The 25,967-nt window shown below is 40.1% G+C and overlaps 1 protein-coding gene across 5 annotated transcripts in view; it reads left to right on the plus strand.

The window, feature by feature from the left end:
* The window catches only part of row (relative of woc), a gene marked incomplete at its 3' end in the record, with an annotated part of 245,209 nt that overhangs the window by 79,271 nt on the left and 139,971 nt on the right, over positions 1-25,967 (plus strand). For all 5 annotated transcript variants that reach the window (XM_070083775.1, XM_070083776.1, XM_070083773.1 and 2 more), the window contains 1 exon segment: positions 14,429-14,531. In XM_070083775.1, coding sequence (XP_069939876.1) covers positions 14,429-14,531 — 103 coding nt within the window.

Here is a 25,967-nt window from a genome sequence, read left to right on the forward strand (position 1 = left end):
AACAGGACCTACAGTACTCAGGAGGAAAAAGCACTCCCAGGACACAGTGTCTCATCAGTCATTGCTGCATCTTCAATAAAGGTAAGTGTCATTTATTCTTCATTTAGTAGAGTAGTACATGCACAATATATATTGTGCATGTACTACTCTACTATTGTGCATGTATCCTTCTCTTTGTGTGTAGGAAAATGTATATTTCATGTGGTAATTTTTTTTTTCATACTTTTGGGTATCTTGCACGGATTAATTTGATTTCCATTATTTCTTATGGGGAAAATTCATTCGCATAATGATAATTTCGCATAACAATGAGCTCTCTTGCACGGATTAATATCGCTATGCGCTTGTTATACTATACTCAGTATAACAAGCGGCTACTATATAGAAAGCCGCTTGTTATACTGAGTATTTCAAGAAAATTAGGTCAGTGTCCCAGGATAACACCCACACTAGTGGGCTAACACCCAGGTGCCCATTTACTGATGGGTAAACATAGACAACAGGTGTAAAGAAACATGCCTAATGTTTCTACCCTGGCTGGGAATCGAATATTTACCAAAAATCATATATGGCTAACCCAAGCCAGGTACTAAAAATAAGCCACGTTGACTTTTTTAGGTTATCCTAGGTTTTCTACACATATGCTGCTATGTGTGATAATCTATATAGAGAAAATAACTTTTGTTTCAGGTTTATGGTGCAGTACTAGTGTATATAACAGTTAGCCCTGTGTTATACTCCGTTTTCTCTAATATAAGCCCCCAAGATGGGGATAGGAGAACGGTATTTGTATACCATATATCCTCTTAATACCTTCGTCGAACTGCTCGGTGTTATGCCAAATATTATTTATTCTGGAGTATTTAACATGTTTTATGTTATTTATATTGTTTATTATGTCATATTAGATCATTTGTGATAGGCAAATAAGCTGTAGTGTTGATATTAGCGTAATAATGAAGCATATTCTCCTGCTTCATGAGACTGAGTTCATGGCAACTGACAGTGGCTTCAAAGCCACCTTATCTTTAATGGATAATGTACTGTGTAGGTGCTTTACATAATGAGAAGCATATCTTTTATTCATTGGAACCATGGCTAGGGCTAAAAGTAAGCAGGTTAAAACAATAAATGGAGAAAAGGAAATTGGAATGTCTTATGCAGCAAGTGGCGCCACCAAACAGTACCAGCAGATTGGTGTGGCGACCCTGGAAATTTGAAATTATGCTAGCCAAAATTAGTGACGAATAACTGAAGGAACCGAATAACTGATTGCCGGATTTGTGATGGCGGACTTGTATATACACACACCCCTCTGGGTTTTCTTCTATTTTCTTACTAGTTCTTGTTCTTGTTTATTTCCTGTTATCTCCATGGTGAAGTGGATCACAATTCTTCCTCCATAAGCCATGCGTGTTGTAGGAGGCGACTAAAATGCCAGGAGCAAAGAGCTTGTAACCCCTTCTCCTTGAATTCAAGATTGATGGACTGACCACATCGACTCAAGGTTGAGGGACTGATTACCTCATTCTCCTCCTGTTCTTCACATTTCTCATTTGTATGGACTGATGAAGCCACTGTGTGGTGAAACGTTTCCTCAATAAAGATACCCAAGAGTTGCACATGTGTCTAATTTATCAACATGTCGGTTCTCTGAACCATTCATCTACAATACAATACATATATATATTTTATGATGCTGTCATGTGTTTTATGATTGTTCATGGTTCAGTAGGTTAAGGAAGCAGTATTGTATTAGATTTCCCTGCAATATATTGGGGCACCAAACATTTGCGAGTTTTCAACATTCACGAGGCTCTTGATCCTCTAACCCTCACGAATGTTGAGGGAGACCTGTACTGTATCTCCTCCCTGGTACTGATAATGTTTAACATCAAAGCACAAGCTGTAGGATGAATGACCATCACATATTCTGTCCAACATAATTTTACACATTAGTCATAAAGGTATCATTTCTGTAAAGTATCCGTGTGTGTATCCTTGCAGGTGATATATAGTGGATTTAAGTTAAAACTTATTCTGATAATGCTACCATAGGCTTTCCAGACCTAGTTAGGTTATTGAGGCTTGGACTTTAGGTAGTTTCAAATTTAGGTTGGATAAAAACATGAGTGAGAGGGGTTGGATTTGAGTGGGACTTGCATATGAGCGGATAGAGTTAGCAGAGCTTATTTCTTGGGTAGCATTGAAAATTGGCCCATACTAGGCAGGTCCTTTACAATCCTTCCCACTAACAAAATATTTGCCCAACCCAATTTTCAATGCTACCCAAGAAATAAGTTTTGATGATTCTATTTACTCATTGCGCAAGTCTCACTCAAATCCAGCCACTCTCACTCATGTATTTATCTAACCTAAATTTGAAACTACCCAACATTATAGCCTCAATAACCCTACTAGGCAGACTGTTCCACTCATCAGCTACCCTATTTCCAAACCAATACTTTCCTATATCCTTTCGAAATCTAAACTTGTCTAATTTCAATCCATTATTGTGGGTTCTTTCTTGAAGTGATATCCTCAAAACCTTATTTATATCCCCTTTGTTAATACCCATCTTCCACTTATACACTTCGATCATGTCTCCCCTCATTCTTCGTCTTACAAGTGAATGTAGTTTAAAGTCTTCAGTCGTTCTTCGTACTGAAGATTTCTAATGCTATGTATTAATTTGGTCATTCTACGCTGGATATTTTCTACGGAATTTATATCCATTCTGTAATATGGAGACCAGAACTGAGCTGCGTAATCTAGGTGAGGCCTTACTAATGATGTACAAAGCTGTAAAATAACTGCTGGACTTCTGTTGCTTACACTTCTAGATATAAATCCTAGTAATCTATTTGCTTTGTTATGTGTGCTTAGGCACTGTTGTCTTGGTTTAAGGTTGCTGCTCACCATAACCCCCAAATCCTTTTTTGCAATCTGTATGGCTAAGTTCTATGTTATTTAACCCTTTCAGGGACCCCAGGCCCTCTCCAAGACTTGTTCTCAGGGTCCCCAAATTTAAAAAAAAATATTTTTTTTTTCTTATGAAAAGATAGAGAATCTTTTCCCAATCATAATGACACCAAAAGGATGAAATTTGATGAAAAACTCACGGAATTATGCTCTCGTGAAGTTAGCGGTCTCGACGATGTTTACGCACCGGCGATTTTGCCCGCTTTGAGCCCTATTTTTGGCCAATTCCAGTGCACTAGTCGACAAAAATCATAACTAATTCACTAGAACTCCATTTTTTCTATCGAATGAGTGCAAGAAACCACCCATTTACCGATTTCAACTATCCAATAAAGTGGTCAGAATTTAGCAATTTTGCCAATTTCACACAAATTTCAAAAGATGCCAATTTCCGAATAGGATCCAGAATAAACAAGACATTCCTGGCACAAAAATAACAAGTTCTCCGTTTGTTTGTCACATCCCCAGGCCCCTCTTATATTTCTTTGGCTTTCCACTTTGAATTTTTATTCTTACAAAAAATAGAAGATTTACTGTTATGCAGACTACTGCATTAGTGTAGAAAGAATATTAGACTCACCAGTTGACGTATATTGGACGCTTGGCATGATTTGTTTACTTTTGAACTTTGGTAAAAATCGAAGATTTCTGCTACTTTGAGTTCAATTTCAAGATACATTTCATTGTAAAATCAGTCAAAATCATCTCAATTTCTGTAATATGTCTTCCATTCTATAAAATGAGACCAGGAAAACTAGAATACAACCATAAATACCATACGAAAATACAGTGCAAAGTCGCTGTTTTAATCCAAAAACACTGTCAAAGTTTTTTTTTCTCATTACGCACTGTGTGCTGCAGAATTTTTTTTATACTGCGCATGCTGACCACATAGACCCATTCTTTCATATGTAGGCCTACCAGCTTTCACTAGATTTGAGGGCGCTAGAATTTAGGCGTACTAGCACGTCAAAAACCCTGGGGCGTAAGCCGTACTAGTACGGCGGAAACCCTGAAAGGGTTAACTGATAAGTACTAGGGTTATGGACACTCCCGAGCTTCAGAACCTTGCATTTATCTACATTGAACTGCATCTGCCACTTTTCTGACCAGGAATTGAGTTTGTCTAAATCCTCCTGAAGTTCTGTGACATCTAAGTTTGAATCAATTATACTACCTATCTTTGCGTCATCGGTGAATTTGCTCATATCACTAGTAATTCCCTCATCAAGGTCATTGATATACAGTGGACCCCCGCATACCCATGGCATCACATAATGATTAATCCACATACCGCTTGCTTTAATCGCAAAAATTTTGCCTCGCATACCGCTTAAAAACCCGCTCACCGATTTTCGTCCGAGACGCGTCCAATGTGCGCCCTCAGCCAGCCTCACATGTGCCGCCGGTGGCATTGTTTACCAGCCAGCCTCCGCGGTAACATCCAAGCATACAATCGGAATATTTCGTATTATTACAGTGTTTTCGGTGCTTTTTCTGGAAAATAAGTGACCATGGGCCCCAAGAAAGCTTCTAGTGCCAACCCTACAGCAATAAGGGTGAGAATTCCAATAGAGATGAAGAAAGAGATCATTGATAAGTATGAAAGTGGAGTGCGTATCGCCGACCTGGTCAGGTTGTACAAGAAACCCCAATCAACCATCGCTACTATTGTGGGCACCAGAAAGGCAATCAAGGAAACTGTTCTTGCCAAAGGTTTAACTGTGTTTTCGAAACAAAGATCGCAAGTGATGGAAGATGTTGAGAGACTCTTATTGGTGTGGATAAATGAAAAACAGCTAGCAGGAGATAGCGTCTCTCAAGCGATCATAAGCGAAAAGGCTAGGAAGTTGCATGAGGATTTAATTAAAAAAATGCCTGCAACTAGTGCTGATGTGAGTGAATTTAAGGCCAGCAAAGGTTGGTTTGAGAGATTTAAGAAGCGTAGTGGCATACATAGTGTGATAAGGCATGGTGAGGCTGCCAGTTCGGACCACAAAGCGGCTGAAAAATATGTGCATGAATTCAAGGAGTACATAGAGACTGAAGGACTGAAACCTGAACAAGTGTTTAATTGTGATGAAACAGGCCTGTTTTGGAAGAAAATGCCAAGCAGGACCTACATTACTCAGGAGGAAAAGGCACTCCCAGGACATAAGCCTATGAAAGACAGGCTTACTTTGTTGATGTGTTCCAATGCTACTGGTGATTGCAAAGTTAAGCCTTTATTAGTGTATCACTCTGAAACTCCCAGAGCATTCAGGCAAAAGAATGTCCTCAAGGAGAATTTGTGTGTGCTGTGGAGGGCAAACAGTAAGGCATGGGTCACTAGGGACTTTTTCTATGACTGGTTACACCAAGCATTTGCCCCCAATGTGAAAGATTACCTAACTGAAAAGAAATTAGAACTTAAGTGCCTCCTGGTGTTAGACAATGCCCCTGGTCATCCTACAGACGTGGTAGAGGGACTTTATGGGGACATGAAATTCATTAACTTCAAGTTTTTGCCTCCTAATACCACTCCTCTCCTGCAGCCCATGGACCAGCAAGTTATTGCAAACTTCAAAAAACTGTACACAAAAGCTCTGTTTGAAAGGTGCTTTGTAGTGACCTCAGAAACTCAACTGACTCTAAGAGAGTTTTGGAGAGAGCACTTTAATATCCTCAATTGTGTAAACCTTATAGGTAAGGCTTGGGAGGGAGTGACTAAGAAGACCTTGAACTCTGTTTGGAAGAAACTGTGGCCAGAATGTGTAGACAAAAGGGATTTTGAAGGGTTTGAGGCTAACCCTGAGAGGATTATGCCAGTTAAGGAATCCATTGTGGCATTGGGAAAGTCCTTGGGGTTGGAGGTTAGTGGGGAGGATGTGGAAGAGTTGGTGGAGGAGGACAATGAAGAACTAACCACTGATGAGCTGATAGATCAACTTCAACAGCAAGAGGCCAGACCTGAGGAAACTGGTTCAGAGGAGGGGAGAGAGAAATTGAAGAAGTTGCCTACTACAAAGATTAAGGAAATGTGTGCAAAGTGGCTTGAAGTGCAAACCTTTTTTGATGAAAATCACCCTCACACAGCTATTGCAAGCCGTGTTGGCAACCTGTACACTGACAATGTTGTGAAACACTTTAGGGAAGTCATAAAGGAACGAGAGGTACAGGCCACTATGGACAGATATGTTGTGCGAAAGAAGTCCAGTGACTCTGAAGCTGGTCCTAGTGGCATTAAAAGAAGAAGGGAAGTAACCCCAGAAAAGGACTCGACACCTCAAGTCTTAATGGAAGGGGATTCCCCTTCTAAACACTAACACTCTCTCTCCCCTCCTCCCATCCCATCAATCATCACCAGATCTTCAATAAAAGTAAGTGTCATGTAAGGGTGCATGCCTTTTTCAGTTTGTGTGTATTAAAATTAACATTTCATGTGGTAAAAATTTTTTTTTTTCATACTTTTGGGTGTCTTGCACGGATTAATTTGATTTCCATTATTTCTTATGGGGAAAATTCATTCGCATACCGATTATTTCGCATACCAATGACCCCTCTTGCACAGATTAAAATCGGTATGCGGGGGTCCACTGTATATTATAACAACAACGGGCCCAAGACTGATCCCTGTGGAACGCCACTTGTTACAGATCCCCACTCGGATTTAACCCCATTTAATATGCGTACTCTCTGCTTCCTATTGGTGAGCCACGACTTGATCCATGACAGCACCTTTCCCCCAATGCCGTGAGCTGCCACTTTCTTTAGCAGTCTCTGGTGCGGTACTCTATAGAAAGCCTTACTAAAATCTAAATAAACAATATCGAATTCTTTATCATGATCAACGGCCTTAAAAGCTTTACTGAAGAAGGTTAATGAATTAGTTAGGCATGAATGGCCCCTCGTGAATCCATGCTGAGTATCATTAATCAAGCTGTGCTTATCCAGATGACTTTTTATATTATCAGCTATAATTGACTCTAGTAATTTGCCTAAAATTGAGGTTAGGCTTATTGGGCGGTAATTTGACGGTAACGACTTGTCCCTTGCTCTAAAAATATGAATTTCATCAGCCATCTTTCACATATCAGACACTACACCTGTTTGAAGAGAAATATTAAAAATATTAGTCATTGGTTCACAAAGTTCCATTTTACACTCTTCAAGAACCCTTGAAAAAAGTCCATCAGGGCCCGGGGATTTATTTTGCTTTAACTGGTCTAGCTGTTTGATAACCATTTTGCTAGTGACTGTAATATTGCATAATTTATCATCTTCAGGCCCACTATAAAAATTAATTACTGGGATATTGTTCGTTTCTTCCTGAGTGAAAACCGAGAGAAAATAATTATTAAGAATAGAGCGCATTTCATTCTCCTTGTCAGTGAGATGCCCAGAGGCCTATCTTACCTCTAACTTTTGTTCCATAAAACTGGAAAAAACTTATTGGGTTAGTTTTCAAATCCCTAGCAACTTTAATTTGATAGTCCCATTTAGCTTTTCTTATCCCCTTTTTAACCCTTTGACTGTCGCGGCCGTATATATACGTTTACGAGGTACCATGTTTGACGTATATACAGTGGACCCCCGCATAACGATATTAATCCGTTCCTGAGAGCTCATTGTTATGCGAAATTATCGTTATGCGAATGAATTTTCCCCATAAGAGATAATGGAAATCAAATTAATCCGTGCAAGACACCCAAAAGTATGAAAAAAAAATTTTACCACATGAAATATACATTTTCCTACACACAATGAGAAGGATACATGCACAATAGTAGAGTAGTACATGCACAATATATATTGTGCATGTACTACTCTACTAAATGAAGAATAAATGACACTTACCTTTATTGGAGATGCAGCAATGACGGATGAGACACTGTGTCCTGGGAGTGCCTTTTCCTCCTGAGTACTGTAGGTCCTGTTTGGCATTTTCTTCCAGAACTGGCCTTATCACACTGTGTATGCCACTACGATTCTTAAATCTCTCAAACCAACCTTTGCTGGCTTTAAATTCACCAATATGAGCACTAGTTCCAGGCATTTTTCCCTGTTCACCTGGGTGTTAGTAGACTGGTTTGGGTTGCATCTTGGGAGACAAGATTAAGGACCCCAATGGAAATAAGTTAGACAGTCTTCAATGACACTGACTTTTTTGGGTTATCCTGGGTGGCTAACCCTCTGGGGTTAATTGTTTCTTGGTATTCTCAATAAGCCACACCAACAACGGTGCTACAGCAGCAGCAGCAGCAGCAGCAGCAGCAGCTGACAGTCCTACAGCAGCAGCAGCAGCTGACAGTGCTACAGCAGCAGCTGACAGTGCTAAAGCAGCAGCAGACGGTGCTACAGCAGCAGCAGATGGTACTACAGCAGCATCAGCAGCTGACGGTGCTACAGCAGCAGCAGCAGCAGCTGATAGTGCAGCAGCAGCAGCAGCTGACAGTGCTACAGCAGCAGCAGCTGACAGTGCTACAGCAGCAGCAGCTGACAGTGCTACAGCAGCAGCTGACAGTGCTACAGCAGCAGCAGATGGTGCTACAGCAGCAGCAGATGGTACTACAGCAGCAGCAGATGGTACTACAGCAGCATCAGCAGCTGACGGTGGTACAGCAGCAGCAGCAACTGACGGTGCTACAGCAGCAGCAGCAGCAGCAGCTGACAGTGCTACAGCAGCATCAGCAGCTGACCATGGTACCACAGTATTTCGATAATATTTCTCACCCTTTTTACCACAGGGTTGGCACTAGAAGCTTTCTTGGGGCCCATGGTCACTTATTTTGCAGATAAAATCACCAGAAATGCTGTAATAATGTGAAATGTTCCGATTGTATGCTTGGATGTTACTGTGGAGGCTGGCTTGTAAACAATGTCACCGGCGGAACATGTGAGGCTGGCTCAGGCCTCACATAGACGAGTCTCGGACGAATAGCGTTGAGCGAGTTTTTTAGCGCTATGCGAGGCAAAATTTTAGTGATAAAATGTATCTCTATGCGGATTTAACGTTATGTGATGCCAACGGTATACGGGGGTCCACTGGTTACCTGGAGGTTACCTGGAGGTTATTCCGGGGATCAACGCCCCCGCGGCCCGGTCCATGACCAGGCCTCCCGATGGATCAGGGCCTGATCAACTAGGCTGTTACTGCTGGCCGCACGCAGTCCAATGTACGAGCCACAGCCCGGCTGATCCGGCACTGACTTTAGGTATCTGTCCAGCTCTCTCTTGAAGGCAGCCACTGTATGCTCATAAATTCTAGCGGCTTCAAATCAGGCAGGAGAAAGCTGGTAGGCCCGCATGTGAGAGAATGGGTCTGTGTGGTTAGTGTGCACCATATAAAAAAAATTCTGGAGCAGGCAGTGCATAATGAGAAAAAAAAAACTCCCACCGTTTTTTTTTTTTAATTAAAATGATTACTTTGTGGTCTATTTTCATATAGTATTTGTGGTTGTATTCTCGTTTTCTTGGTCTCATTTGATAGAATGGAAACTATATTATAGAAGTAGAGGTGATTTTGATTAATTTTACTATAAAAAGAACCTGGAAATGGAGCACAAAGTACGGGAAATGTTTGATTTTTGCCGATGTTCAAAAGTAAACAAATGATGTCATTGTCCAATAAATGTCCAGATAGCCATTCTAATATGCGGTCATGAATGGGTTGATGTAATTTTTACAATTATTACAGTATTGCGGTAGTCTGCATAACAGTAAATCTTCTATTTTTTGTTTGAATAAAATTTCAAAATAAAAAGCAAGAGTAATATCAGAGGGGCCTGGAGACATGACTGATGAACAAAGAAAATGCTATTTTAGAGCCAGGAATGTCTGCATTGTTCATTCTGGTCCTTATTTTGAAATTCATATTTTTTAATTTTTGTGAAATTGGCCAAATTGCAAATTTCTGACCACTTTATTGGGTAGTTGAAATTGGTAAATGGGCAGTTTCTTGTACTCAATCGATGGAAAAATTGGAGTTCTGAAGAAATAGCTATGAGTTTGGTAGATTGGAATAATGGAATTAGCCGAAAATAGGGCTCAAAGTGGGCGAAATCGCAGATTTGTAAATATCGTCGAGGTCGCTAACTTCGTGAGAGCGTAATTCCGTCAGTTTTCCATCAAATTTCGTTTTTTTTGGTGTCTTTACAATCAGGAAAAGATACTCTATCATTTCATAAGAAAATTTTTTTTTTTTTTTTTAAATTTTGCGACACCAGGAGACACCTCAGGATTGGGGGTTGCGACAGTCAAAGGGTTAACGTCCCTCTTAATGTCAATATACTGATTCATAAGATGACCCTCACCTCTTTTGATATGCCTATAAATTCCTTTTCTCTGTCCTAAAAGATATTTGAGCCTATTATTCATTCATTTGGGGTTATTTCTATTCGATCTAATTTCCTTATATGAGATAAATGTCCTTTGGGCAGCATTAACCCTTTGTTTCAGTCATATATATACGTCTTATGCGCCACTGTTTTTGACGTATTTATACGCGTAAATTCTAGCAGCTTCAAATCAAGTGGTAGGAAGCTGGTAGGCCTACATGTGAGAGAATGGGTCTGTGTGGTCAATGTCCACCACATAAAAAAAAATCCTGCAGCATGTAGTGCATAATGAGAAAAAAAAAGGACCGTTTTTTTTGGATTAAAACGCTGAATTTGAGGTGCATTTTTGTATAGTATTTATCGTTGTATTCTCGTTTTCATGGTCTCACGTGATAAAATGGAAAACATATCACAGAAATAGAGATGATTTTGATTAGTTTCAGGATGAAAGCGACCTTGAAATTGAGCTCAAGGTAGCGGAAATGTTCGATTTTTACCAATGTTCAGGAGTAAGCAAATCACACCACAATTCCAATACACGTCAACTGGGGAGTCTAATATTCTTTCACTAGTGCTCTGATATTTATACCATTTTTACAATAATGCAGTAGTCTGCATAACAGTAAATTTTGTATTTTTTGTATGAATAAAAAATCAAAATAGGAAGCAATAGTAATATAAGAGGGGCCTAGAGATGTGACTAATGAACAGAGGATATGTTATTTTAGTCCAAGAATGTCTATATTGTTTGTTATGGACTCTATTTTGAAATTGGCATCTTTTTTAATTTCCGTGAAATTGGCCAAATTGCCAATTTCTGACCACTTTATTGGGTAGATCAAATCAGTAAATTTGTGGTTTCTTGTATTCAACTGATAGAAAAAATGGAGTTCTAAAGAAATAGCTATGAGTGTTGTCAACTGGAACAGTGGAATTCACCAAAAACAGGGCTCAAAGTCGGCGAAATTACCGATGTGTATGTCGTCAAGACCACTAACTTCGCGGGAGTATAATTCCGTGAGTTTTTGACCAAATTTCGTACTTTTGGTGTCATTACCATCGGAAAAAGATTCTCTGTCATTTCATAAGAATTTTTTTTTTTCCCAAAAAATTTTGCGACATAGAATGACAGTTTCAGAAAGGAGCTTGAGACAGTCAAAGGGTTAACCCTTTGAGGGTTTTCGTCGTACTAGTACGTCTTACGCGTAGGGGTTTTTGACGTACTAGTACTCATAAATTCTAGCGACCTCAAATCTAGTGGGAGAAAGCTGGTAGGCCTTCATATGAAAGAATGGGTCTATGTGGTCAGTGTGCACAGTCTAAAAAAAATCCTGCAGCACACAGTGCATAATGAGAAAAAAAAAACTTTTTCCATTTTTTTTTAATAAATCAGCGACTTTGCAGTGTATTTTCGTATGGTATTTATTGTTGTATTCTAGTTTTCTTGGTCTCATTTTATAGAATGGAAGACATATTACTGAAATTGAGATGATTTTGACTGGTTTTACAATGAAAGGTGCCTTGAAATTGAGCTCAAAGTAGCAGAAATGTTCGATTTTTACCAAACTTCAAAAGTAAACAAATCGTGCCAAGCGTGCAATACACGTCAACTGGTGAGTCTAATATTCTTTCACAAGTGCACCAATAATATTTATACCATTTCTTACACTAATGCAGTAGTCTGCATAACAGTAAATCTTATATTTTTTGTGAGAATAAAAATTCAAAGTGGAAAGCAAAAGAATATAAGAGGGGCCTTGAGACGTGACTAATGACTAGAGGAAATGTCATTTTAGTGCCAGGAATGTCTTTCTTGTTTATTCTGGACCCTATTCCGAAATTGGCATCTTTTGAAATTTGTGTGAAATTGGCAAAATTGCTAAATTCTGACCACTGTACTGGATAGCTGAATTTATAAATGGGTGGTTTCTTGCACCCATTCGATAGAAAAAATGGAGTTCTAGCGAAATATTCATGTTTTTTGTCGACTAGTACAGTGAAATTGGCCGAAAATGGGGCTCAAAGTGGGCAAAATCGCCGATCGGTAAACATCGCCGAGACCGCTAACTTTGCGAGAGCATAATTCCGTAAGTTTTCTATCAAATTTCAAACTTTTGGTGTCGTTATGATCGGGAAAAGATTCTCTATCTTTTCATAAGAGAAAATAATTTTTTTTTTTTTTTTAAATTTGGCCGACCCTGAGAACGAGTTTCGGAGAGGGCCTGTCGACCCTCAAAGGGTTAAAGGAAGTCATGGTCACTGGGGGCATGTGTATACTGCAACTGTATTGTAACTGAACATGAGCTGTAACCATACCACCCAGTCTCAGTCAGTCACAGTTTCAATTCACCCATGGCATTCTGCTGCCTGTTTCATTTCCAAGAGCAGACAGATCTTTCTTGTTGCTAACTACCTAAACATAAGCCACCAAAGAGGGAATAAGAACATAAGAATAGAGGAACACTGCAGAAGGCCTACTGGCCCATACAAGGCAGGTCCTTATCAAAATGACCTCAACCCAAAGCTACCCAAGAATTAACTCCTGTACCCAATGACACCAATCAAACCCAGCCCATCCCACTCATATATTTGTCCAACCTCCTCTTAAAGCTACCCAAGGTCCTAGCCTCTATTACCCTACTGGGAAGATTGTTCCACGCATCCACAACTCTGTTAGAAAACCAGTACTTACCTATGTCCTTTCTAAATCTAAATTTATCCAACTTAATTCCATTATTTCTGGTTCTTACCTGGTTCGACACTCTCAGTACTTTATTAATATCTCCTTTGTTCATGCCCGTCATCCACTTATACACTTCAGTGATATCTCCCCTCATTCTACGTCTCTCCAGAGAGTGGAGATTTAAGGCTTTAAGTCTATCTTCATATGGGAGATTCCTTACACAGTAAATCATTTTAGTCATTCTTCTCTGTATATTCTCCAGTGAGTCTATATCCATCCTGTAGTAAGGAGACCAAAATTGAGTGGCATAATCTAAATGAAGCCTCACTAGTGATGTATAGATTAGAAAATACTGTAACTTTTGGACTTCCGTTACTTATACTTCTTGAGATAAATCCAAGTAATCTGTTAGCCTTGTTGCGCACACTTAGGCACTGCTGTCTTGGCTTTAGGTTTCTGCTTACCATGACTCTCAAGTCTTTTTCACATTCTGTATGATCAAGCTCTACTTCACCTAGTTTATAGCTTTGAGGGCTATTGTCATTACCTGGACCTTGTTTGATCATTTTCTGAGAAATTGTGGAAATTGAATTAATGTTCCGTATGATGGTAGTCTTGACGAAGCTAGCAAGATTGCCAGTCAAGATTCTGGTGATGCTACCTTAAGTATGGGACCTTTGAAATTTTGGTGTACCACAGATGGACATATACCAGGCTGGACCATCCTTGATTTCAGTACAGTAAATAAAAGATGTTTATCAACCAGTTTTGTCTTTCCCAAAAGTCTCCCTGGAGATTAATGTCTCCTCACTCCTCATGGCTTCCTCATAGGTTCGACCTTTCCTCACATTTATTTTTTAGATAATTCCAACACTTCTCTACCAACTTTGGTATGCCTTTCATCCTTTTGACATAGAAACAAGTGTTCGTTCTTGGGATGTTCTTAATCATTCTTTCACTGGGAATGTGTTGGTCAGCATTTCAACGTAGTCCTTTTATGAAAAAAAGGACATTTTTGTACTCGCCATCGCTGAGGATATGTTGATGTCACAGCAACTTTATTCTGTTACTGGCTTGTATTCAACAGAAGAAATCATATTATCTTTCCTGATCATATTAATGAGAAAACCGCTAGTGTGAGGATTCCTAATCATAATATTTGCTTTGAAATAGAGATTATTTCATGAATAAATTATATACTGACAAACTGAGGATACTTATCTGATTTGTCTTAGGGCTGTTTTGATCCTGTATCCCTCTCCAAAGAAGCACTTCCCATGAAAATTTTCATACCTTCAATTTAAATAGGTAGCATAAAAGAGTAGCATATATGAGTGCATCTTGCACTGAAGGCATACATACTCATAACAAATTGGGAAGTACAGGGAAATAAAAAAAACTGTCATAAATATTTATTTTAATTTAAAACTTTTACATTTTTATTCAGGTTGGTCTTCAAGTCCCACAATTTCTGCTGCTTCAGAATGGTCAGATGATTGCAGCTTCAAGCACCATACCAGCAGCTGGACACACTGTTGCTGCTTCACCAGGTTGGCTTCTTTGTATTTGAACTCAGATGCAGTTGGCTAGCAAAATTCTTAATGCTATTTGCATTATTTATTATTTTTAAGTTCAACTGAAGATATTTTTATCTTCTCACATTAGTTAGAAATTAATGTGTATCTTTTGTTATTTTTTTTTATTTGAAGATGTTTTTTGTCCATGTTTGTAATATTTTTGGATAGTTGACTTAATCTTAGTTTTTGTGAGAGCTATTATGATCATGGGGAAGCACTAAACCTGTATGGTATCTGGAAAATGGGAGGTAATCAGCTTGACCGAGGAAAGGGAGGCCATGAAATGCAGAGGAAATCTTTTCCTCTCTGTAGCGTTTAGTTTGACACTGTTCAGACTGTAGCAGCATTTGGTTTGCTGCTTTACATTTTGTGCATTATGTCTTCCACTTTTCAACCCTTAAACTGTCCAAACAGATCTACGTGCACATGCGAAGTGCTCCAAAAGTAGATCTATGTTTTTATTTTACATATTTTCAAATATAACATAATATAGCATAGTTCCTTTGTATAAAGGCAAAGGGGATAAAAGAGAGTGCAAAAATTATAGGGGGATAAGTCTGTTGAGTGTACCTGGTAAAGTGTATGGTAGAGTTATAATTGAAAGAATTAAGAGTAAGACGGAGAATAGGATAGCAGATGAACAAGGAGGCTTTAGGAAAGGTAGGGGGTGTGTGGACCAGGTGTTTACAGTGAAACATATAAGTGAACAGTATTTAGATAAGGCTAAAGAGGTCTTTGTGGCATTTATGGATTTGGAAAAGGCGTATGACAGGGTGGATAGGGGGGCAATGTGGCAGATGTTGCAAGTGTATGGTGTAGGAGGTAGGTTACTGAAAGCAGTGAAGAGTTTTTACGAGGATAGTGAGGCTCAAGTTAGAGTATGTAGGAAAGAGGGAAATTTTTTCCCAGTAAAAGTAGGCCTTAGACAAGGATGTGTGATGTCACCGTGGTTGTTTAATATATTTATAGATGGGGTTGTAAGAGAAGTAAATGCGAGGGTCTTGGCAAGAGGCGTGGAGTTAAAAGATAAAGAATCACACACAAAGTGGGAGTTGTCACAGCTGCTCTTTGCTGATGACACTGTGCTCTTGGGAGAGTCTGAAGAGAAGTTGCAGAGATTGGTGGATGAATTTGGTAGGGTGTGCAAAAGAAGAAAATTAAAGGTGAATACAGGAAAGAGTAAGGTTATGAGGATAACAAAAAGATTAGGTGATGAAAGATTGAATATCAGATTGGAGGGAGAGAGTATGGAGGAGGTGAACGTATTCAGATATTTGGGAGTGGACGTGTCAGCGGATGGGTCTATGAAAGATGAGGTGAATCATAGAATTGATGAGGGAAAAAGAGTGAGTGGTGCACTTAGGAGTCTGTGGAGACAAAGAACTTTGTCCTTGGAGGCAAAGAGGGGAATGTATGAGAGTATAGTTTTACCAACGCTCTTATATGGGTGTGAAGCGTGGGTGATGAATGTTGCAGCGAGGAGAAGGCTGGAGGCAGTGGAGATGTCATGTCTGAGGGCAATGTGTGGTGTGAATATAATGCAGAGAATTCGTAGTTTGGAAGTTAGGAGGAGGTGCGGGATTACCAAAACTGTTGTCCAGAGGGCTGAGGAAGGGTTGTTGAGGTGGTTCGGACATGTAGAGAGAATGGAGCGAAACAGAATGACTTCAAGAGTGTATCAGTCTGTAGTGGAAGGAAGGCGGGGTAGGGGTCGGCCTAGGAAGGGTTGGAGGGAGGGGGTAAAGGAGGTTTTGTGTGCGAGGGGCTTGGACTTCCAGCAGGCATGCGTGAGCGTGTTTGATAGGAGTGAATGGAGACAAATGGTTTTTAATACTTGACGTGCTGTTGGAGTGTGAGCAAAGTAACATTTATGAAGGGATTCAGGGAAACCGGCAGGCCGGACTTGAGTCCTGGAGATGGGAAGTACAGTGCCTGCACTCTGAAGGAGGGGTGTTAATGTTGCAGTTTAAAAACTGTAGTGTAAAGCACCCTTCTGGCAAGACAGTGATGGAGTGAATGATGGTGAAAGTTTTTCTTTTTCGGGCCACCCTGCCTTGGTGGGAATCGGCCGGTGTGATAATAAATAAAAAAAATAAATAATAAACAAAAGAAAAAAAGTAGATCAAAGTATTTTTACATGCTTTCAGATGTAAAAAAAAAATTATCTACATTTTTTTTATATACTTTCAAATGTTGACAAAACGTAGATCTACGTTTCGCCAATTTAAGGGTTAAATTGCATCTGCTTGGTGAGTCAGGTTTTACCATTCTTAAGTACAGTGGACCCCCGCATACCGTTGGCATCACATAACGTTAAATCCGCATACCGATACATTTTATCGCTAAGATTTTGCATCGCATACCGCTAAAAAACCCGCTCAACGCTATTCGTCCGAGACGCGTCTAATGTGCGGCCTGAGCCAGCCTCACATGTTCCGCCGGTGGCATTGTTTACCAGCCAGCCTCCGCGGTAACATCCAAGCATACAATCGGAACATTTTGTATTATTACAGTGTTTTTGGTGATTTTATCTGCAAAATAAGTGACCATGGGCCCCAAGAAAGCTTCTAGTGCCAACCCTACAGGAATAAGGGTGAGAATTACTATAGAGATGAAGAAAGAGATCATTGCTAAGTATGAAAGTGGAGTGCATGTCTCCGAGCTGGCCAGGTTGTATAGTAAACCCCAATCAACCATCGCTACTATTGTGTCCAAGAAAATGGCAATCAAGGAAGCTGTTCTTGCCAAAGGTTCAACTGTGTTTTCGAAACAGAGATCGCAAGTGATAGAAGATGTTGAGAGACTCTTATTGGTGTGGATAAATGAAAAACAGATAGCAGGAGATAGCATCTCTCAAGTGATCATAAGTGAAAAGGCTAGGAAGTTGCATGAGGATTTAATTAAAAAAATGCCTGCAACTAGTGATGTGAGTGAATTTAAGGCCAGCAAAGGTTGGTTTGAGAGATTTAAGAAGCGTAGTGGCATACATAGTGTGATAAGGCATGGTGAGGCTGCCAGTTCGGACCACAAAGCAGCTGAAAAATATGTGCAGGAATTCAAGAAGTACATAGACAGTGAAGGACTGAAACCTGAACAAGTGTTTAATTGTGATGAAACAGGCCTGTTTTGGAAGAAAATACCAAGCAGGACCTACATTACTCAGGAGGAAAAGGCACTCCCAGGACATAAACCTATGAAAGACAGGCTTACTCTTCTCATGTGTTCCAATGCTAGTGGTGATTGCAAAGTGAAGCCTTTATTAGTGTATCACTCTGAAACTCCCAGAGCGTTCAGGCAAAAGAATATCCTCAAGGCTAATTTGTGTGTGCTGTGGAGGGCAAACAGTAAGGCATGGGTCACTAGGGACTTTTTCTATGACTGGTTACACCAAGCATTTGCCCCCAATGTGAAAAATTACCTAACTGAAAAGAAATTAGACCTTAAGTGCCTCCTGGTGTTAGACAATGCCCCTGGTCATTATACAAACGTGGCAAAGCGACTTTGTGGGGATATGAGCTTCATTAAGGTGAAGTTTTTGCCTCCTAATACCACTCCTCTCCTGCAGCCCATGGACCAGCAGGTTATTGCAAACTTCAAAAAACTGTACACAAAAGCTCTGTTTGAAAGGTGCTTTGTAGTGACCTCAGAAACTCAGTTGTCTCTAAGAGAGTTTTGGAGAGAGCACTTTAATATCCTCAATTGTGTAAACCTTAAAGGTAAGGCTTGGGAGGGAGTGACTAAGAGGACCTTGAACTCTGCTTGGAAGAAACTGTGGCCAGAATGTGTAGACCAAAGGGATTTTGAAGGGTTTGAGGCTAACCCTGGGAATCCTATGCCATTTGAGGAATCCATTGTGGCATTGGGGAAGTCCTTGGGGTTGGAGGTTAGTGGGGAGGATGTGGAAGAGTTGGTGGAGGAGGACAATGAAGAACTAACCACTGATGAGCTGCTAGATCATCTTCAACAGCAAGAGGCCAGACCTGAGGAAACTGCTTCGGAGGAGGGGATAGAGAAATTGAAGAAGTTGCCTACTTCAAAGATTAAGGAAATGTGTGCAATGTGGCTTAAAGTGCAAACCTTTTTTGATGACAATCACCCTAACACAGCTATTGCAAGCCGTGCTGGTGACTATTACACTGACAATGTTGTGAAACACTTTAGGAATGTCATAAAGGAACGGGAGGTACAGGCCTCTATGGACAGATATATTGTGCGACAGAAGTCCAGTGACTCTGAAGCTGGTCCTAGTGGCATTAAAAGAAGAAGGGAAGTAACCCCGGAAAAGGACTTTACACCTCAAGTCTTAATGGAAGGGGATTCCCCTTCTAAACACTAAGACTCTCTCCTCCTCCCATCCCATCAATCATCACCAGATCTTCAATAAAGGTAAGTGTCATGTAACTGTGCATGTCTTTTTCAGTTTGTGTGTATTAAAATTAATATTTCATGTGGTAAATTTTTTTTTTTCATACTTTGGGGTGTCTTGCACGGATTAATTTGATTTCCATTATTTCTTATGGGGAAAATTCATTCGCATAACAATAATTTCGCATAACAATGAGCTCTCAAAAACGGATTAATATCGTTATGCGGGGGTCCACTGTATACATATATGTTCCTGAAGAATAAGTCAGTACACTGTGGCTGGGACAATTCACAACTAAACCACAGTTTAATTAGGAAATTTTAAATTTCACTGTGGTACATCTAGGATCATCAATCTTGAGCTACGACTGCTGAGATAGCACTGCTTATGTTGGTTGCAGTGTCTTGTTTTAAGTGGTGGTCTTAGCTTTTATATCTTGATAAAGATATTGTAATAATGTTACAGTATTACATTCATTATCTGTATTACGATAAACTTTATAAATAATAGGCCATTCTATTCTAGGGGATTTTCACAAATAATCATAGTCCAGTTATATTGTAATAAGGATTGATTTCTGATGATATAATTTATTGTATACGAATTAATAAGGAGATCTAAAAACTTTGTAAAATGTATTTTTAACATAACGTAGATGACGTTATTGACTTAAGGTATTTTACTTGTAATTTTTTCTTAGTTATTATATACACCTACCATCCGACTTATGACCGAGTTCGGTTCCGAGAAACGGTCGTAAGCCGAAATGGACGTAAGTCAAACTTTACTACTGAATATCAACATGACATTCTTGTAATGACTTTATTTTATTGTTTTATTTTGGTATTTCATGTTTTACTTTACTTTTTATGCTGTTAGTACTGTATTTTATACTGTAAGGTTTAGGATAAACACTGTGTACAACACAAACACTTGTTTATTTCCCAGAAATTTGGCATAAAAAACACGGTCGTAAGTCGAGTCGTCGTATGTCGAGCAGGTCGTAAGTTGGATGGTAGGTGTATATACACAGAATTTATACACTTTCAACAAACCGGCCGTATCCCACCAAGGCAGGGTGGCCCAAAAAGAAAAACAAAAGTTTCTCTTTTTAAATTTAGTAATTTATACAGTGGACCCCCGCATAACGATATTAACCCTTTCAGGGTCCGTCCCATAGATCTACGGCTTTACGGTGAGTGTCCAAACCGTAGATCTACGCCATGAGCTCAGCTCACTCTGATAAACTGTGAGTGGTACATTTGGGCCTAGATATGAGAGAATACATCTATGTGGTATGTGTGCACCACATAAAACAGATCCTGCAGCAGACTGTGTATAATGAGAGAAAAAAACTGAAATCATGATTTTTCGATTAAAACAGCAACTTTGCAGTGTTTTTTCGTATGTTTTTTATAGTTGTATTTGCGATTTCTTGGTCTCATTTGATAGAATGGAAGACATATTACAGAAATAGAGATGATTTTGATTGGTTTTAGCACTGGAAATGGCTTGAAACTGAGCTCAAAGTAGCGGAAATGTTAAATTTTTGCCGATATTCAAGAGTAAACAAACGACCTCACACATCTAATACACGTCAGCTGGTGGGTCTAATATACATTCACAAATATGGTGAAGATATTTATACAATTATTACAGTATTGCATAACAGTAAATCTTCTATTTTTTGGTGTGAATAAAAATTCATTATGTGAATAAAAAATCAAAATGGAATTTATTTGTAAAGCCTCAAAACATAACTAACGAACAGAGGAAATGTTAGTTTAGTGCCAGGAATGCCTACATTGTTTATTCTGGACCCTATTTTGAAATTGAAATATTTTGAACTTTGTGTTAAATTGGCCAAATTGACAATTTCCGATCACTTTATTTTGTAGTTGAAACAGTTGACTTGGCGATTTCTTGTGCTCAATCGATAGAATAGAAGTAATACTAGTGAAATAGCTAAGAATTTGGTTGATTGGAATAATGTAATTGGCCTAAAATGGGAGTCAAAGTCGGCAAAATCGCCGATTTGTAAATATCGCTGACACATCAAAATTCGCGAGAGCATAATTTCGTCAATTTTCCACCAAATTTCGTACTTTTTGTTTTATTACCTTCACAAAAAGATTCTCTACCATTTCATAAGAAAAAATAACAAATTTTTTTTTTGAAAATTCTTGAACACTGGTGCGTGACTCCAGATTTGGGCCTTGGACCCTGAAAGGGTTAATCAGTTCCTGAGAGCTCATTGTTATGCAAAATTATCGTTATGCGAATGAATTTTCCCCATAAGAAATAATGGAAATCAAATTAATCCGTGCAAGACACCCAAAAGTATGAAAAAAAAAATTTTACCACATGAAATATACATTTTCCTACACACAAAGAGAAGGATACATGCACAATAGTAGAGTAGTACATGCACAGTATATATTGTGCATGTACTACTCTACTAAATGAAGAATAAATGACACTTACCTTTATTGAAGATGCAGCAATGACTGATGAGACACTGTGTCCTGGGAGTGCCTTTTCCTCCTGAGTACTGTAAGTCCTGTTTGGCATTTTCTTCCAGAACAGGCCTTATCACACTGTGTATGCCGCTACGATTCTTAAATCTCTCAAACCAACCTTTGCTGGCTTTAAATTCACCAATATGAGCACTAGTTCCAGGCATTTTTCCCTGTTCACCTTGGTGTTAGTTGACTGGTGTGGGTTGCATCCTGGGAGACAAGATTAAGGACCCCAATGGAAATAAGTTAGTCTTCGATGACACTGATTTTTTTTGGGTTATCCTGGGTGGCTAACCCTCTGGGGTTAATTGTTTCTTGGTATTCTCAATAAGCCACACCAACAACGGTGCTACAGCAGCAGCAGCTGACAGTGCTACAGCAGCAGCAGCAGCAGCTGACAGTGCTACAGCAGCAGCAGATGATGCTACAGCAGCAGCAGACGGTACTACAGCAGCAGCAGCAGCTGACGGTGGTACAGCAGCAGCAGCAGCTGATGGTGCTACAGCAGCAGCAGCTGACAGTGCAGCAGCAGCAGGAGCTGACAGTGCTACAGCAGCAGCAGCAGCAGCAGCTGACAGTGCTACAGCAGCAGCTGACAGTGCTACAGCAGCAGCAGACGGTTCTACAGCAGCAGCAGACGGTACTACAGCAGCAGCAGCAGCTGACGGTGCTACAGCAGCAGCAGCAGCTGACAGTGCTACAGCAGCAGCAACAGCAGCTGACAGTGCAGCAGCAGCAGCTGACAGTGCTACAGCAGCAGCAGCAGCTGACAGTGCTACAGCAGCAGCAGACGGTGCTACAGCAGCAGCAGACGGTACTACAGCAGCAGCTGACGGTGGTACAGCAGCAGCAGCAGCAGCTGACGGTGCTACAGCAGCAGCAGCAGCAGCTGACAGTGCTACAGCAGCATCAGCAGTTGACCATGGTACCACAGTATTTCGATAATATTTCTCACCCTTTTTACCACAGGGTTGGCACTAGAAGCTTTCTTGGGGCCCATGGTCACTTATTTTGCAGATAAAATCACCAAAAACGCTGTAATAATACGAAATGTTACGATTGTATGCTTGGATGTTACCGCAGAGGCTGGCTTGTAAACAATGCCACCGGCGGAACATGTGAGGCTGGCTCAGGCCGCACATTAGACGCGTCTCGGACGAATAGCGTTGAGCAGGTTTTTTAGCGGTATGCGAGGCAAAATCTTAGCGATAAAATGTATCGGTATGCGGATTTAACGTTATGTGATGCCAACGGTATGCGGATTTAACGTTATGTGATGCCAACGGTATGCGGGGGTCCACTGTACATGAGAAGGGGTTACTAGCCCCTTGTTCCCGGCATTTTAGTTGACTTTTACAACACGCATGGCGTACGGAGGAAAGATTATTATTCCACTTCCCCATGGATATAAATAGAAAAGTAATAAGAACAAGAATTATTAAGATAAAATAAAATAAAACTCATTTGAGTGTGTATAAATAAACGTGTACATGTATGTGTAGTGTGACATAAGTGTAAGTGGAAGTAGCAGGACGTACCTGTAATCTTGCATATTTATGAGACTGACAAAAGACACCAGCAATCCTACCATCATGTAAAACAATTACAGGCTTTCGTTTTACACTCACTTGGCAGGACTGTAGTACCTCCCTGAGTGGTTGCTGTCTACCAGTCTACTACAATATATATACGTATTGTATATTAATACAGTGGAACCTCAAATATCGAACTTTCTTCAGTCCAGAAGGCTGTTCGAGTGCCTTTACCGAATGAATTTATTCCCATCAGGAATAATGTAAATTAGATTAGTCCATTTCAGACCCTCAAAAATACACTTATATAAGCACTTACAAAAATACACTTATATAATTGGTTGTGTTGGGAGCAGTTCGATTTTTGAGGTTCCACCGTATATGTATTTTTTTTTTCAACAAACCGGCCACATCCCACCAAGGCAGGGTGGCCCAAAAAGAAAAACAAAAGTTTCTCTTTTTAGTCGCCTCTTACAACACGCATGGCTTACGGAAGAAGAATTCTGTTCCACTTCCCTATGGAGATAAGAGGAAATAAACAAGAACAAGAACTAGAAAGAAAATAGAAGAAAACCCAGAGGGGTATGTATATATATGCTTGTACATGTATGTGTAGTGTGACCTAAGTGTAAGTAGAAGTAGCAAGATGTACCTTAAATCTTGCATGTTTATGAGACAGACAAAAGTCACCAGCAATCCTACCATCATGTAAAACAATTACAGGCTTTCGTTTTACACTCACTTGGCAGGACAGTAGTACCTCCCTGGGCGGTTGCTGTTTACCAACCTACTACCTAGGACTTATTATAATTATTATTATTATTACATATTATTATTATTATTATTTTTATTGTTATTAATTTAAGGAACTGGAGCACAGATTCAATTCCATAGATCAAGAGCCCATCACCATGTACATACTACTACTACTAATAATTATTGTGGTAATAATAATAATAATAATATGTAATAATTTTTTTTTTAACAAGTCGGCCGTCTCCCACCGAGGCAGGGTGACCCAATAAGAAAGAAAATCCCCAAAAAGAAAACACTTTCATCATCATTCAACACTGTCACCTCACATATAATCACTGTTTTTGCAGAGGTGCCCAGAATACAGCAGTTTAGAAGCATATTGTATAAAGATACACAACATATCCCTCCAAACTGCCAATATCCCACACCCTTCATTTAAAGTGCAGGCATTGTACTTTCCATTTCCAGGACTCAAGTCTGGCTATATAAAAATAACTGGATTCCCTAAATCCCTTCACAAAATATTACACTGCTCACACTCAACAGATCGTCCGGTCCCAAATACCATTCGTCTCCATTCACTCCTATCAAACACGCTCATGCACGCCTGCTGGAAGTCCAAGCCCCTCGCCCACAAAACCTCCCTTACCCCTTCCTTCCAACCTTTTCGAGGACGACCCTTACCCAGCCTTCCTTCTCCTACAGATTTAAATGCTCTCCATGTCATTCTACTTTGATCCATTCTCTCTAAATGACCAAACCACCTCAACAACCCCTCTTCAGCCCTCTGACTAATACTTTTATTAACTCCACACCTTCTCCTAATTTCCACACACAAATTTTCTGCATAATATTTACACCACACATTGCCCTTAGACAGGACATCTCTACTGCCTCCAACTGCCTCCTTGCTGCTGCATTCACAACCCAAGCTTCACACCCATATAAGAGTGTTGGTACTACTATACTTTCATACATTCCCTTCTTTGCCTCCATAGATAACGTTTTTTGACTACACATATACCTCAATGCACCACTCATCTTTTTTCCCTCATCAATCCTATGATTAACCTCATCCTTCATAAATCCATCCGCCGACACGTTAACTCCCAAGTATCTGAAAACATTCACTTCTTCCATACTCCTCCTCCCCAATTTGATATCCAGTTTTTTTTTTTATTATCACACTGGCCTATTCCCACCAAGGCAGGGTGGCCCGAAAAAGAAAAACTTTCACCATCATTCACTCCATCACTGTCTTGCCAGAAGGGTGCTTTACACTACAGTTTTTAAACTGCAACATTACCACCCCTCCTTCAGAGTGCAGGCACTGTACTTCCCATGTCCAGGACTCAAGTTCGGCCTGCCGGTTTCCCTGAACCCCTTCATAAATGTTACTTTGCTCACACTCCAACAGCACATCAAGTATTAAAAACTATTTGTCTCCATTCACTCCTATCAAACACGCTCACGCATGCCTGCTGGAAGTCCAAGCCCCTCGCACACAAAACCTCCTTTACCCCCTCCCTCCAACCTTTCCTAGGCTGACCCCTACCCCGCCTTCCTTCCACTACAGACTGATACACTCTTGAACTCACTGTTTCGCTCCATTCTCTCTACATGTCCGAACCACCTCAACAACCCTTCCTCAGCCCTCTGGACAACAGTTTTGGAAATCCCGCACCTCCTCCTAACTTCCAAACTACGAATTCCCTGCATTATATTCACACCACACATTGCCCTCAGACATGACATCTCCACAGCCTCCAGCCTTTTCCTCGCTGCAACATTCATCACCCATGCTTCACACCCATATAAGAGCATTGGTAAAACTATACTCTCATACATTCCCCTCTTTGCCTCCAAGGACAAAGTTCTTTGTCTCTAAGTGCACCACTCACCCTTTTCCCCTCATCAATTCTATGATTCACCTCATCTTTCATAGACCCATCCGCTGACACGTCCACTCCCAAATATCTGAATACATTCACCTCCTCCATACTCTCTCCCTCCAATCTGATATCCAATCTTTCATCACCTAATCTTTTTGTTATCCTCATAACCTTACTGTTTCCTGTATTCACTTTTAATTTTCTTCTTTTGCATACCCTACCAAATTCATCCACCAATCTCTGCAACTTCTCTTCAGAATCTCCCAAGAGCAGTGTCATCAGCAAAGAGCAACTGTGACTACTCCCACTTTGTGTGTGTTTCTTTATCTTTTAACTCCACGCCT

Source organism: Cherax quadricarinatus, chromosome 10 (genome assembly GCF_038502225.1).
Source record: "Cherax quadricarinatus isolate ZL_2023a chromosome 10, ASM3850222v1, whole genome shotgun sequence".
Classification (NCBI taxonomy): Eukaryota; Metazoa; Arthropoda; class Malacostraca; order Decapoda; family Parastacidae; genus Cherax; species Cherax quadricarinatus.